General features: G+C 42.4%; 1 protein-coding gene across 1 annotated transcript in view; it reads right to left on the bottom strand.

Moving 5' to 3' along the window:
- Positions 1-16,186, bottom strand: part of GABRA3 (gamma-aminobutyric acid type A receptor subunit alpha3) — a 1,714,543-nt gene that overhangs the window by 538,913 nt on the left and 1,159,444 nt on the right. The window contains exon 8 of the mRNA XM_085607670.1: positions 2,755-2,898. Within this exon, the coding sequence (XP_085463796.1) occupies positions 2,755-2,898 (144 nt within the window). The remainder of the gene's footprint in view (positions 1-2,754; positions 2,899-16,186) is intronic.

The following is a 16,186-nucleotide window of genomic DNA, read 5'->3' on the forward strand; positions in this document are numbered from 1 at the left end:
CATCTTGAAAGGCCAGTATGTGCTCATGGCATTCTCTTATATGTATCAAAACCTGAATTCACATCTCCAGCATTTAAGATGAAGAACAATCCTCATCCAGTTCTTCAGGATCCAAACATATACAGACAAATGTGAGGTTCTTCCATGAAATACATATTCTCAAAGACATTTTCTAATGTAATATTTCTCTGGGAATGCTAATAAAATTAATATTGGGCCTTATGATTGGGTCTTATGATTTATTGATTCTATTAAAAATTTAATTGATCTGAATTTGGTAGCTTTGATTAAAAAAACAAGATTACAACCTAACTTTCAGATAGAATTCTCTATTTGTGACTTGACGGGGTCAATTATATTAAATTAAAATGACGTTGGGCCCATTAATTTTATTTATGTTACCCATGCCACTGTCCTTTTTGAAGGAGATTGAGTCATTATTAATTAGGTTTTTCTTGTGGAAAAAGACTAAAATTTACCAAATCTGATGTTGGAGTACATGTCTCAGATTCCCAACATTTGAAATAATGCTTAAATACTCCACATTTTCATTTCCAGATTTATTACATCCCTTATTTCCTATCTGGGTTGATCTCGAAAGAGCTTTATTAGCTCATTTTGTTCACGGATTGTTTGTCATTTTCTCAATGACCAGTATTTGTTAGCATCTTCTATTATGAAGAATGTGTCAGGCCTGCAACTGCCAGTGCAGTGTATAGATGAAAAATGGAACAAGAAATTTCCTAACTCTACTATTTGGCATAATAAATCATTTAAATTAAAAAAATAGAATAGTATGTTGGAATGCATGGCGAAATATAAGCTTGATATGGGCCAACCAATTATATTATAATTGTTGAATATTTTCTTTCACAGAAATACAAAATACGATTGTTTTGTCAAACTCTTCTAGGGGAAAATGTGGACTATTATCTAATGAAGTATCAAATACTTATTTATCACTACCGGATAGAGATCTCCAACATACCAGCTATGGCGATACTGTACACACCTCAAGGCTTCTTATATCTTCAAAGTCCTTAAAGGTGACAAGGAGATTACATTGAAATATAAGGATCAGTTAGCATGAGACAAATATTTTGATTCTTATTGGTGAGTCGATTTTTGGAAACAAATTTCATATACAATTCATAAATCCTCTCATACAGCTAGTATAGCTCAAACTTTGGGGGTTATTAGGATGGTGGGTGGACTTTAGTCTGCGCACCACCCTAGCCATGCTGGGACCGGCTGCCAGACGTCCGGCGGTCATGCACCATTAATTAGGATGCAACCGCCACCCTGGCGGTCGCATTCCACAATTTTGACATTGCGGTGGGTGCTGCTTTAAAGCAGCACCCGCCGCAATGCCAAAGTGACATGTTGTGCATTGCCATTCACAAGGTGGCAGGCACCGCGCGGTACCTGCCACCTTGTGCATGACAATGGTACCCCCCAAGTGCTGTCCCCCACCCCCTAGGGGGCCGCAATGGGTCCCAAAATCAATTACCCACCAGCCTTTACATGGCGGCATCGCCTCCATGGAAAAGCCTTTAAAAATACACATACTAATATGGATGGTGGTGCCTGCTAGGCACCGCCACCATATTAAGGCCCTGGTCCGCCCGGCCGGCAATCGTAACGATTGCCAACCGGCAGAAAAGTGGCAGACACACTTTGCGTCCGCCACGATACCACCGCCATTATAATATGGCGGGGGGTAAATCGGGTTGGGATGGCAGGCGGATCGCCATCCTAATTACCCCCTTTATTTTTATATACAATAGAACTTTGTAAACACCATTTACTCTTCATAATAGAATAGTGATTCGCATCATTCTTGATGGCCATGTAAACATGACATTGTTGCTCTAAACATATGCTTTCAACTTAGCCATTGAAGTGATAGTTTTGTGGACAGATTGGAATGCAATAAACAATATTTGTGATACGAAGAATACTTTAGGTATTACAAGTATATTTATAGGTAGTTTTCCAGTTGTTTTGAATCCATAGACCTTTGATACTCGTTTGATAGATATTTTGATGGCAATTGTGTTTCGGCCAAGTACAAATTGTTTTTTTAGAAAAATTCCAATGTTTTGTTTAAACCCTGATGGTATAGTGTTTATGTTTTACCAGTTTCACTAGCTATTAAAAGTGGTCCCTGTGATTTCATAACTCAGTCATTCTGTGCAGAAATATAGCAATCGTTGTGTCAACTTGGAAGTACTGCTCAAGACACATTTCTTGTTCATTTTAGTAAATTAGAGATGGATTTTTTCAGAAAAGTTCTGTTACTGCTCTCTCCCCAAAACCATGTGTCACATGTATATGTCATAAATGTATTTTATTTTCTTACCCCTTTGACAAAACACTTTTGATTACATAGTAGCGCAGATTCTTCATACTTTTGTTTCCATTTTTTCTTCTTATGGTGTTTCGATCCTATATTAAGTTTTTGTTATTTAAGAAATTTGTCTGCAGATAGAGGACATTTCTACAGGAATAGTATTTTAATTACTTATTTTTCATTGTATGATGTTGTCCCTTATTATATTTTGTATTTATACACTTTGATATCTGTCAGTTAATACAATATGTTTCATACAATAGAAAGAAGCGTACATACTTTATTTTTAAAACCAATCATTCATTTAATTCAACACATTATCAAAATGACATTGAATTAATGCTGTGACATGCAAAAGAATATGCCTTAGTGTCGCTATATTATCCAGAATAATCTCATACCTGTACTGGATCGAATTGTTTCTGTTCCAACAACAAGGCCCAGAAGGTCATATTGATTTAATCTGGATCCATCCGGTGCCACGGCCACTGATTTGTCTGATCCATTTGTCCAAGTATAGATGACCTCTGCCTTTGTGTAAGCATCTGTAAAGATACAAAGACACAAGTATATGCTCGTTCCAAGATAAGGCTACAAAAAGATAAGAAGTCAACATTGCTACATATTTCTTTCAATGGTTTCCTTAAGTAGGCAATGATCCCTGAAGGTCTTCACACTTGACATTATTATCATGTTTCAGTAAATAGTACGAATGCTAAGAAGTGTAAATTCAATGCTAGGAAATAAGGCAATATTTTCCTTTCTTTCAATTAAATATTTATCCATTTTAAATATGTTAAAGTAAATTTTAAAGACTTACTTGAAACAATCACACGTAAAAGAAAATGTGAATAATTATTTATAAGGATTCAAAAATCATTCAATGTTATGTGTAGAGTTAATGTAAATCATTTAATTATTTAACAATATAAGTACAGTTATCTTTACTTTAAAAAAATGGCTGTTAAAATACCTTAAAATAAAATAATGAGTATTTTCCAAATAGATATACATTTTTATTATTTTGTTACATTTTTATATTTTTATGAAGTTGAAATACAGTAACTTTTTTAACATTGTTTGCTAATGGGTGTTACATTCGGTCCTTTTTCAATAATTATGAGAGAGGGGAGGTGTTACAGCACCAGTGGATGTCCACGTGACGTGCTGATCACCCCAAGTCTGACCTAGAGTACATTCACTATTGTTGGGGTCCTTTTTGGCTATGGTAACTTTAGAAGTGGTATTTTTGAGTACCAACGGGTTTAAACGTTTGTGGGTGGGTGCATGCCCCTCTCTAAACTACCCTCTAGCCCTTCCTTAACCCCTGCTTCTTCTAAAACCCCTTCCAGTATGTAGTAAGCATTCCCCATTTTCCAGCCTCTAGCCCCTGTCCCTCGCACATTTACTTGTAAAATGCAGGCATACATGTGGTAAAATCTCTGCAGTTAGGGGGCGTGATAGATCTCAGAACTGAAAAGATAGGAGATGTTGAGGCAGAGCCCTCAGCACATAAGTTAAGGAGAAGTATTTTGTACAACGTTAAAAGTACCATTGTAGCATTGCTAGATGTACAACAAAATGCAGTTTGCAAATAGGTCTACTTTTCTTGGTAAACTGAATAGGATGGTCTCGGCATTTGATCCCTAAGTATCTCATTTAACAAAGGCCTTTATTCCAAGTTGTCTAGTCATGGTAAGCAAGTAGAAGACAGGCAAAAAACTTTACGACAGTAAGCAAACACCCAAATATGTCAATTCAGAATGAAGGTCAATATTTTCCAGGTAGGAAATGCATTCCATTTCAGTTAGAAGAATTAAGACAGGAATACATGTTGAGCTTGACTGACTTATAGCAGACTATTCAATTATCATCCACAAACACTCAATCATTTTATTCTAGCATTTGATAATTCCATTTACATACTATCAGGTTGTGCATTACATTGCGTTGTTGCATGTTACAATATTACAAAATAAGTGTAAGAAATTAGGTTACGGTTTGAGGGGTGTGCAACCCTACTAAAGCAGCAACCACAATTCCTGTCAGGTAGAAGTCACAAGCAAAACCTAAATGTAACCGTGCTTAACCCTCTGGTAGCTTGGCACAAAAGCAATCAGACAATGTGTAAAATATGTATGCAGCACTTCAAATAGTATTAAAGAGAAATTCCACTCTATTTTAGAAAAATATAGCACAATTTAATAAATTATTTGAGACCAAAATGACAAACATCAAAACAGATCACAGATATGCTATTTTAAAGATTTAAGAGAAAATAGTGCCTAGAAGTACAAAGTGCCAAATTTGGTTATCTGGTTCCACTGAGAGCAATTCAGCGTAGGCCAGAAACAGTGATCAAGTTAGGCCCACTGAACAAAGTATCTTACGGTTTCAGAGCATTGCGAGATCCCGAGTTGAGGATGTGTCATGCAGTGGCAGTTCTGAAGAGCGTGAGGTCCTGCGTCGGAGATGCATCGCGCAGCATCGGTTCCAATTAAGTCATTGACTGGGCTTGTGATGCGATGTCCTACATCATCTTTCAAGGAGAATGATGGGTCACAATGAGTCAGTGGAGGGTGTTAACCCCTCCCCTACTGTGACCTTCTGAGAAGCATAGCAACTGTCCTCTCTCACTGGGGCAGTTTGTCTCTCCATTCCTACTCACTCTGGGCTTTCACAATTGTGTACTCATGACATAGATACTGGAGACAGCATGTCTGTTAAAAACTAAATTCACAGGCTGTCGACCGATGTGAGAGCCAGCATCAAGGAGGGGGTCTCCAAGATGCTGGCATCAGAGGGGATTCAGCCATCCAACAGTCCCAGCTCCAGCCCAGTTGAGCTGGCGTCCAAGGATGTCCCATTAGGTGCAACCCCAGAACTTGGGATTTGTGTGGACTAGCGAGGACTCAATTCCATCACTAAGACTGATGCTCACCCCACCCCCAGAGCTGATAAGCTCATATACAGCCTAGGCACTGCCAAGTTCCATAGTACGTTTAATCCCACATCAGGATATTGGCAAATTGCTCTGACTGAGAACAGAGGTCAGCTTTCTTGACCCCAAAGGGCAACTTCTAGTTCTGGGTGATGCTCTGTGATTTAAAGAATGCCCCTGCCACCTTCCAGGATATAGTGAACAGGGCCTCTCTGTTAAAGAGGCATTCTCTACCACCTACCTAGATGACAGTGCCGTCTTCCCTTCCAGTTGGAGGAACACCCTTGATTATCAAGGCCAGCAAGTGCCAGATAGGGCAGGGAACGGAGATGTATCTGGGCCACCTGGTGGGCAGGGGCAAGGTGTAGCCACTCCAGGCCAAGATTGAGACAATCCTAGCAACCCCCCAAACTACAGACTGAAGTTAGGGCCTTCCTGCTCCTCATAGGATACTACATAATGTTTGTTAAGGGGTATGGAATCATTGTAGCTCCCTTAACTGAGCAGATGTCCATGAAGCAGCCCAAAAAGTGATTTGTGGTGTGGGCACTAACACAACTGTGACCACACCTGCTTCTGATTCACTTCTGGGTTCAGACAGGCCACATGTCCTTCAGATGACTCATGCAAATGGGGGTGAAAATCCCAAGCTGTTGAGGTGGTCCATCTTTCTACAGGTAAAAGACTTTACAATGGCATGCTGCCCTGGACAGACAAGGTGAGTGCTGATAGTCTCTACAGGGTCTTCTGCCTAAGTGATGAGAACTCCCAGGAGGTTGGGTAGTTCTCCCCACTTTCAGATGGTGGGGGGCATGTTAGACTTGTCAGCCCCAGGGTCTGAAGCACTAATTGTGACACCTACTTAAGTGCATTTTCAAACATGCCATTGCAGCCTGTGTATGCAGTTTTAGACTTCCATTTTAACCTGGCAACATTAACCTTTGCCAGACCTAAACCTTTCGTTTTAAAAGTTTAGGTCACCCTAATGTCGGACCTAGGACCTAACCAGCCCACAGGGCAGAGTGCCTTGTATTAAAAAGGTTTGACATGTACTTTAAACTTGAACATGTCCTGGTACTAAAATAACTCAAATTCATTTTTTACTACTGCAAAGCCTACCGATCCCTTATTCCATTTAATTAGTGATGAATTTCACTTGGGGGCAATTAGAAATGTCAAGCTTGGTATCTAAAGATTTGTAAATTAAGTTCCTCTTTAAAGCATCTTTATTCAGCAGTAAGCCATAAAAGCAAAAAATTATTCTATATACAAATGTTATAGGTTAAATAAAAACATATACATCAGCTAATCAATTACAGGCCATAAAACATATGTATTTCCTATATAACATGAAATGCAAGTAAAAATTATATCAAGATAATAATTCATACCTTTTCCTAATACTCAAGGCTTTCTTTAAAAAATGTAGAACTGCATAACAGACCTCTTTCGTGTGTAGTTTTGGCAAAACCTCTAGGTCTAATCGATATTGTGTAACATTTGCCCTGGTAGCACTGGTAATGGTAAAGTCAAATTTTATGTCACAATTCTGAAAATGCCACCTCTTATTAAAAGTAGAACATCTGAAAATGTAAATTTGTCATGTTCCTCCAGTGACTAACCACTCCCTGGAAGGACTGTAGCTGTATTCTGGCAAATGTCAAAGAACTTGTTGTATACTTTAATCTGTAACTTTTAACAGGAAACTGCTAGAAATTATTACTCAAAATCTATTGCTCATATTTATTAAATATCCAATTAGTTGGTGCTGCCGCCCACCAGATTAAGAGTTAAATCCTGGTCTGGCGGGCTGTGCTGTGTGTCGAAGGCAGTGGTATTTCAGGCTCATTGTAGAGCCTGACATGCAGATCGCCATTCTCAGAGCGCCGACTGCACCTTCCTGCACAGTGTGGCATACATGCCACACCGTGCAGGCATACATGCCACACCATGCAGGAACTGGTGGTGTGAAACCAGGAAGGCACTACTTGTGTCCCCCGCATGCACCCCAGACCAAGGGGCAACAAGGGGCCCTCTTAGGGCCCTCTTTGTTGTCTCTCCTCCTCCCTTTTTATGGCGGGCTCACCGCCATGAAAAGGGCAGCGGACAGCCATCTCTTAATATGTTTGGCGGTGCCGTACCAACACCACCGGCATATTAGTGCTCCTAACCGCTACGCCACTACTGCAGGATCCTTGATCCCTATCATTTGAAGTAGTACTGCAGGTGGGCCCACAATATGGCGGTGGTTGGACTGTCAGCACCGATTTGGTGGTCCCATGGGCCGCCAAACTCATAATAAAGCTCATGGTCTGACAGTGCCTCCTTGATCATAAGGTGTTAAGACACAGCAGAGACAAAAGTCTGGGTGTCGGATAGTGTTTTTCTTCCCTTTGTAGAAAGGACAGTTGGGAAGGGCCCAAAAACGTCCTTAACTAGTAAAGGGCTAACGTGGGAAATGAAGAAAGGCAAGCCCTTTTTATCTCAGTCACACCCTATCCAGTCTGGCTTCAAACCCAGAGGTAGAAGTTGCCCCCAAAACCAATTTGGAGCAGACACAGTGGGAGCAGATTACTAATTTCCCTTGCTACACCTCGGGGTAGACACGAAGCTCTGCACAAGGGAGGAAGAGTTTCCCATTTTGGATTTTGTGAGAAAGATGTCCTGTCAGATTGTATACAGAAGGGCAAACAGGAACTGCTGGAAAAGTGGATAGGACTACCCCTTGGAATATTTACTCTATTGGTTAAAAATGAACCAGGAATCTCTCCCACCCACTGGCTAGTGCAACTCATAAACGTAGCACCTCAAGGAACCCTCCTCTGAACACATTCTGGAGCTACAGGAGATCAAATCAGGAAAGGCGCCTGCTTTCTGCATTCTGATAGGATATCTGAAGGACTAGATCTGCTCTCTCTTGTACCCAGTACATATAGATAGACTCTAATGGTCAGTCAGCTGACCTTCTACATGGTCACAGAGACACTCAAAGCTGATGAAACACTTTTTCCTTGATTCCCAATCTCAATAGCTAAAGGACACTACATCATAATGCACTAACTGTCCACAACCAATCTTCCTTTCTTATTACATGTTGACTTTATGCTTGTCTTTGATCATGTATAGTGTTCCGCTGTATTTTTGGCTAGGTTTGCACGATAGAAATACCATCCATATACATACACACATATACCTGTACTGGAGCTTGGTCAAGTGCTGTGTTGGATTTAGCCTTAAAGGGCTAAAACCCTCCTCTGAAGTCAGTCTAGGAACCTGAGATGAAGACATAAGGACAAAGGGGCTAACCCCTGCTAAGTTTTGGGTCTTGTAAAATTCTGACTTCTAACCACCGAATGTGCGACTTTGCTGGGCTGAGGAAACAGGATAGTCCTGTTTGGAGCTCCTCTGCAGAAACAAATACATTCAGCGGGCTCTCAGCTAGAAGGTATCTGACCTTTTGGAGCCCTCATTGAAAACAGCCTGCTGCCTTGCCCCGCTGGAGTAAAACAGACTAAGTCCCAGTAAAAAAAATCTTGACTAGCCCAAGCCACAGTTGGACGTCAGCGGGCAGACAATTTAAAATGTATCCCACTCTGAGCTTCTGTTGCTCAAATAACAGCCTGTGTGGAACCATGTCTAATGGCCATCTGACTTTGCATCGCTATACAGCCAGCTTCCTTGACTCACAGGATGCTTTTCTTCTTCATATTGCAGACTTGTACGCAGATTTGTCATTCTTTCATGCAGTGCAATACTGTACGCCACCTTGTTGCACTGTGCTGCGCTGCATGAAAGAGCAGTAATGAGCCATATTTACCACTATACAGAGCATTCCTGTCCTTTCCTAGGACTGACACACATAGAGCTGCCCAGCAGCAATGCAGGCACCCTTGCGTCATGCTGCAGGAGTGCCTGCGTTTCAGGCAGGATTGGTTTAGTGCAGGAAGGGCTCACCTTCCTACACAAAAACAATCCAGAGAGGCATTTCCCTCTTTTTACATGTGCTGCATAATGCAGCACATATAGAGTAAAGAATGAGGAGAAATTAAGATATTTCTCCTCATTACTCCTCCCCCGGGGAAACACAGCATTTTGATGCATTCCCAGGTCTACCACTAATGGTAAATCTGGGAATTAGCCAAAATCCATAAGTGGATGCATGGGAACACTCATGCTCCGCCCGTGGAATGCCTCCGTGCTGCAGAGTAACATAAGGCAGCGATGCGTGCTGCCTTGCATTACAAGCCATGCAGGACTGTGTGGCTTGATAAATCTCACTTTTCGCCAGGGTATATGTCCGAAGGTAAAATCCTTGACCAGGTCACCCCGCTTGTTGTATCTGACCATATGATGAATTGAGGTCAACCTCGAAGTGTACATAGGTCCTGCTCATCAGTGACCATAGACTGTCACTGGTGCTTAGTGATTTTAGATGTTATTTTTACTTACAAATTTAAAAACTCTTATTTATGGTTCCCCTTATTGGATATTTGTCTTTTTGGTGTGATTTATTTCATTAAAATGTACTCTATTTTTTAAATTGGTTTGGATTGGATTGTTTGATGTTTGGACACTGCATAAATACTTTACACATTGTTGTAAGTTAAGCGTAACTGCTTCAGGCCAATGCTACCCAGGGGTTGAGCTCTGGTTAATTTAGTGAATTTTGAGGTTCACCGTGACAAGTTGGTGTTTTTATTTCTTGGGGTGCGTAGCGAATAAGTCACTTACATTTGCAGTGTATCATAATGATATGAATTTTGTGTAAATGATTTTGCTTATACACTCCAGTAATTTGGCTCATGCAGTTGCCACATCCTGCTTTCTATGGAGTTTCTAAAACAACTCCATAATGATACCTTTTAAGGCCTTGTGAATCTCTCCACAAGACCGCCAGTTTGGGATGATAAGGGGTGGTGAATTTATAAGTCACCCCACACTCATCCCACAGAGCCTTCAAGTAAGCAGTCAAGTAGTATGTCCCCCATATGAGATTACCTCTTTGGGGAATCCCACTCTGGTAAAGATATGTAGCAGGGCCCCAGCCACTATGAGTGTAGTCAGCATCCGCAGAAGCATGGCTTCTGGGTACTTAGTGGTATGGTCCACCACCACCAAGATGAACCTGCTACCTGAAGCAGTTTGGGGTCCAGGGGACCAACAGTGTCAATCACCACCCTCTCAAAAGGTGTCCCAACTGCAGGCAGTGGTATTAAGGAAGCTTGGGTTGCCCTACTGATTTTCCATTCGCTTGAAAGATGATGCAAAAGTAACAGAATTCCTTAATCTTTTCAGATGTCTAGGGCCAGTAAAAGTGGTTGCCCAAACTACCCGATTTTGGTCCACCCAAAATGTCTAGCCAAGGGGATTTCATGGGCCAAATTTAAGAGGGAGATCCTGTCCTTCTGGGGTGGGGCACCAATTTCCTGGTTGCCTCAGGTGATGGTTCCATAGCATTCTTGCATAGGACACCTTCCTCCTAGCATATCCTATGGATTCTACTGGTATCCCCTTGCTCCAGCACTCAGTCGGCTCTGATGGCCTTTAAGGGTTGAGCAGGTTCTCTGTGCTTCAAATAATTCCTCCCTGGAGGGTTGACTTTACCCATGCAACTCAGAGAGCTCTAGCAGGTCTCTCAGTAAAGGTTCTTCTAACCCCTTAGGCTCAAAGACCTCCACCTGGTGGTCAGACTCCTTGTCGCTCAAAAACACAAAAGAGAGAAAGGGATTTTCACAGGTTTGAAGGGGATACTCCTGGTCCCCTTAGGATCAAATAAACAAACACATAGAGGAGTATACCCAGGAGATAGCTCACTGTCTTCGTGGTATTGGGAGAAGTACACGGGAAAGGAAATTGTTCTTTCTTAAGAAGACCCCTCACTCACCAACCTAGTTGGTGACATGTTTCATCATTGGCGTCCCATCCGAATAGCCGAATGCTATCCGGGTGTGCTACGACACCTGATTACAGTGGAGCAGGTTATTCATTGTTGTGAAAGTGAGTGAAAAAAGTGTTAATTAAAAGTTGGCCCACAAAAAAATCTTTATTCTGGGGCAACTGGACAATATTAAAAGAATTGTTAAGATGCCGTACTTGGTTAAATTGACCTTCGGTATCTTTCGATGAAAAAAAAAGTGCATAGAAGAGTGCAGTAAAAAAGGTCTACATGTTTCAACCTGTAGTTGATATTACCAGGTTTTCGTCAGGACCAGTGAACGTGACCCGGGAGGTGTACACTCGCTAATATGTACCCTACCCTTGATCACTATGACCTAACCATGTACTCACAGTCAGGCGTCCTTTCGTCCCATTCGTTGAAAGGAAATTATCTGAAAAGACAAACACATGTTCACAGACAAACAAAATCGTGTCGCTGTAATGTGCTCTCCCAAGGGATAAGTGCTCTTCCAGTTCCCAATATTTTTTATGCATAACGTGAGAATTACAAACATCTCAAAGTGTGCCTCGTAGAATTGGAGGCAGTGAATTTGTAGTAATTGTACACTCACTACATGGTTAAGTCATAGCCAATTACGGCATCTTAACCATTCTTTTAATATTGTCCAGTTGCCCCTGAATAAAGAACTTTTAGTGGGTTATATCTGGCCAATTTTTAATTAACACTTTTTTCACTCACTTTCACAGCAACGAAATAACCTGCTCCACTGTAATCAGGTGTTGTAGCAAACCTGGATAGCATTCGGCTATTCGGGTGGGACCCCAATGATGAAGCATGTCACCAACTAGGTTGGTGAGTGATGGGTCTTCTTAAGAAAGGACAATTTCCTTTCCTGTTCACTTCTCCCAATACCACGAAGACAATGAGCTGTCTCAGACTCCTTGTCGGCCATGGGAGGTTTTGAGGCTGGTTTCTCAAGCCTCTTTCCATTCTTCCTAGTTGTGGGAACCTGTACCATTGTTACAGAGTCCAGGCTCCATTGCCTTCCCTGACTGGCTGTCTGGGCCCTTGTGACTCAGACAGACGTAGCATATCTACATGAGTCTTCCTTTCCAACTCAACTAAAAGAGGTCTTAAGATTGTATCCTAACAGATACATCACTAGAATGGCAGGGTTAACAGCTACCTTCTACAGCCAAGTATCCCCTTCCCACTCAAAAGTGACCATTACCATGGGATGAAAGTACACCTCATTGTCTGAGTTGACTATCCTATGCAGAATATCTGGAATAAACTACCCTGGGGAAACCAGCTGGTCAGCCATTGGGGTAATGCTGGCACTTGTAATCCTCAGAGCTTCTACCTTGATCCCATTGATGATTGGCCATTGCCTGTACTTCACCACACTAAGAGGCAAGGTGTCCAGAGGTTCAACACCCAACCCACCTATGGAGATTATAGTGGCTTAACTCCTGCCCTTGTTTCCCCTTGGCATGCTAGCACTTCAATTCCTATACTAGCAGCTCCCCTCTTTACACTGAGGAGGGTCTGAACCCACTTTCTTGGGATCACACCCTCCAAAACGTCTTAGACACCCTACTGCACAACCACACATCAGCTGCCTTACCAAGTTGCCTGAGGTTAGACAGCTGGGAATCTACTAGAAGCTATAACCCTGACTGGAAATTACTCAAGATATGCTCTTTAATGATCAAATTACATAGCCCATCATAAGTTGTGACTATATTGCCATTCACCCATCCCTCTAGTGCCTTTAGTGACATACCTAAAAAGTCAACCCAGGATTTCGGTGTGTCCTTTTGTGTGTTCTGGGACTTCTTCTGGTACTCTTTAAGTGTGAGATCAAACTTCTGCACAAGGGTATCCTTCATGTAAGTGTAGGAGTCAGCTCGAAATCTACCTTATTGCATGGTGGCCTTGATTCAACTTTCTGTTTTTTGCATAGTGCCTTCATCTCCACTGTATTGAGACTTGCCAGGGTAGCCATGTTTCCTTGGATGTTTAAACGTTGCAAAAATTGGAATTAAAAATAATTTTGAAAACTCACAAATGACCCAATCAAAGATCAATTATTGTTTTCTTTTTAATTTAGGGAGTTTTAATTTCTTACATATTAGTTTAGAGGCACTGCTAAACACAAGTTCTGGATCCTACTGCTAAACACCAATGTGAGGAGGTGAATTAATAGTTGGTGTGGATGGTAGACCACCACAAGCAATATTTGCACTATTCATGTGAGGTCCATTAAGGTTTTAGTAAAACCCAAGCTCAACCCTTGGTAACTGTTGCCGGAGCAACATTTTAAGCATTACAAGTATCCAAACAGGTAAAAAGTCACATTACATTAAAAAACTCACTCCAATTTACAAAAAAGTTGAGAATATTTGAATGAACAAAATGGCATAAAAACAACAAAAATCCAATAAGGGAAACCAGAGTTTTGAATTTGAAAAATGCTTTAATAAAAACTAGTCAAAAGAACAATGATTGCAGAATGCAGAACAATGTCATACATTCACCCCAGTACAGAGATCTGGGCCTAAATCCATCGTTTTTTTGCTCACCATGCCATTCCAGTTTGGACCCAGCCATATGCAAATCATTCTTGACCCTGCGCCCAATGGAACAGTCCAGCCCGAACTGCCAAGCCATGTCCTCCCTGGAATGGAAACAAGCATCCTAGGACCGGTTTCAGGCTTTTAGTCCTCATCAGCCAGAATAGTTTTACTCTAGTGGCATGGAGAGCACAGGACCCACGTCTGGGCATACCCGTCCCACTTGGGGTGACAAATGCAAAAAGAACAATGATGGACAGAATGCAGAACAATGTCATACATTCACCCCAGTACAGAGATCTGGGTCTAAATCCACCATTTTTTTGCTCACCATGCCTTTCCAGTTTCAACCCAGCCACATGCCAATCAGTCTTGACCCTGCGCCCAAAGAGAAAAGTCCAGCCCGAACTGCCAGGCCAGGTCCTCCCTGGACTGGAAACAAGCTTCCTAGGACAGGTTTTGGGCTTTCAGCCATCATCAGCCAGGATAGCTTGACTCCAGTGGCATGGAGAGCACAGGACCCACGTCTGAGCATACCCATCCCACTCGGGGTGACAAATGCAAAAAGAACAATGATGGACAGAATGCCGAACAATGTCATACATTCACCCCAGTACAGAGATCTGGACCTAAATCCATAGTTTTTTTTGCTCACCATGCCATTCCAGTTTGGACCCAGCCATATGGAAATCAGTCTTGATCCTGCGCCCAATGGGAACAGTCCAGCCGAACTGCCAGGCCGTGTCCTCCCTGGACTGGAAACAAGCATCCTAGGACCGGTTTCAGGCTTTCAGCCCTCATCAGCCAGGATAGCTTGACTCCAGTGGCATGGAGAGCACGGGACCCACATCTGTGCACACCCTCCCACTCGGGGTGACAAATGCAAACAGAACAATGATGGACAGAATGCAGAACAATGTCATACATTCACCCCAGTACAGAGATCTGGGCCTAAATCCATCGTTTTTTTGCCCATCATGGTATTCCAGTTTGGACCCAGCCATATGCAAATCAGTCTTGACCCTGCGCCCAATGGGTACAGTCCAGCCTGAACTGCCAGGCCTGGTCCTCCCTGGACTGGAAACAAGCATCCTAGGACTGGTTTCGGGCTTTCAGCCCTCACTAGCCAGGATACCTTGACACCAGTGGCATGGAGAGCACGGGACCCACGTTTGGGCATACCCGTCCCATTCGGGGTGACAAATGCAAAAAGAACAATGATGGACAGAATGCAGAACAATGTCACACATTCACCCCAGTACAGAGATCGGGGCCTAAATCCATTGTTTTTTTGCTCACCATGCCATTCCAGTTTGGACCCAGCCATATGCAAATCAGTCTTGACCCTGGGCCCAATGGGAACAGTCCAGCCCGAACTGCCAGGCCAGGTCCTCCCTGGACTGGAAACAAGCATAAGAAAAATAGTGTCAAAAAGTGCACAGGAATCTTGCTTTGCAAGACTGGGACATGCGTAAGGTTTTAAGGCAACTGCAATGGATTATGGGCCAGATATGTGCCGTGGTAGGCTAGCGGTGGGTGTAACTTGCATAATTCAATGTAGCATAATCATGTAGAATAACCTGAGAATTCCGTGATGTTGCACTTGTTAGAAATTGGGATATAGGTTGACTGGGGCATGAGTCATAGTTAAGCTGCAGCCACAATCCTATTCAGGGTAGGAAGCAGACAACCCTAAATTAACCTGTGCTCACTGTCTGGTAGCTTGGCACAGAGCAGTCAGGCCTAACTTAGAGACAATGTGCAAAGTATTTGTGCAACACTTCAAACAGTGAAAACACTGAACACAAAAAGATTCCACACCAGGTTAGAAAAATAGAGATTTATTTAATACATTAAACAAGACCAAAATGACAAAATCCAATAAGTATAACTAGAGATATGAAGTCTTAAACTGTAAAATAGCGCTTAGAAGCAAGAAGCCCTTACTTGGGATATGTAGTTGGACTAAACCCGGACAATTTAAAAAGTTCAGGACAACCACAAAGCGTGCCATATACTGGGATCCAGTGAGGCCCGCTGAACAAAAGTACCTTGATCCAGGCTGCGTCGATATCGAAGATGGGGGCCACAGCCAAAGTGATGTGTCATGTGCAGCAGTGGTGATGCATCGGCTCCGATGAGCAAAGATCTCCAATGACCGAAGAGCTGTGATGTGAAGATTCCCCATCATCATTGAGGATGCTGTCGAGGGAGATGAAGTGACCTTGTGAAGCGGCAGTTCCTAAGGTGATGCGTCAGGACCGATTGAAGCAGTAAGGACATTGTGCTGGTTCTGGTCATGCAAAAGGAGTGATGTGCTGATTCTGATCCACACAACAGGAGCACTGTGCCAGTTCTGATCCACACAGAGACGATTCACCGGTTCCGATCCAAACAATGGTGCTGATGTGCAGGTT

Source organism: Triturus cristatus, chromosome 5_2, assembly GCF_964204655.1.
Source record: "Triturus cristatus chromosome 5_2, aTriCri1.1, whole genome shotgun sequence".
NCBI lineage: Eukaryota > Metazoa > Chordata > Amphibia > Caudata > Salamandridae > Triturus > Triturus cristatus.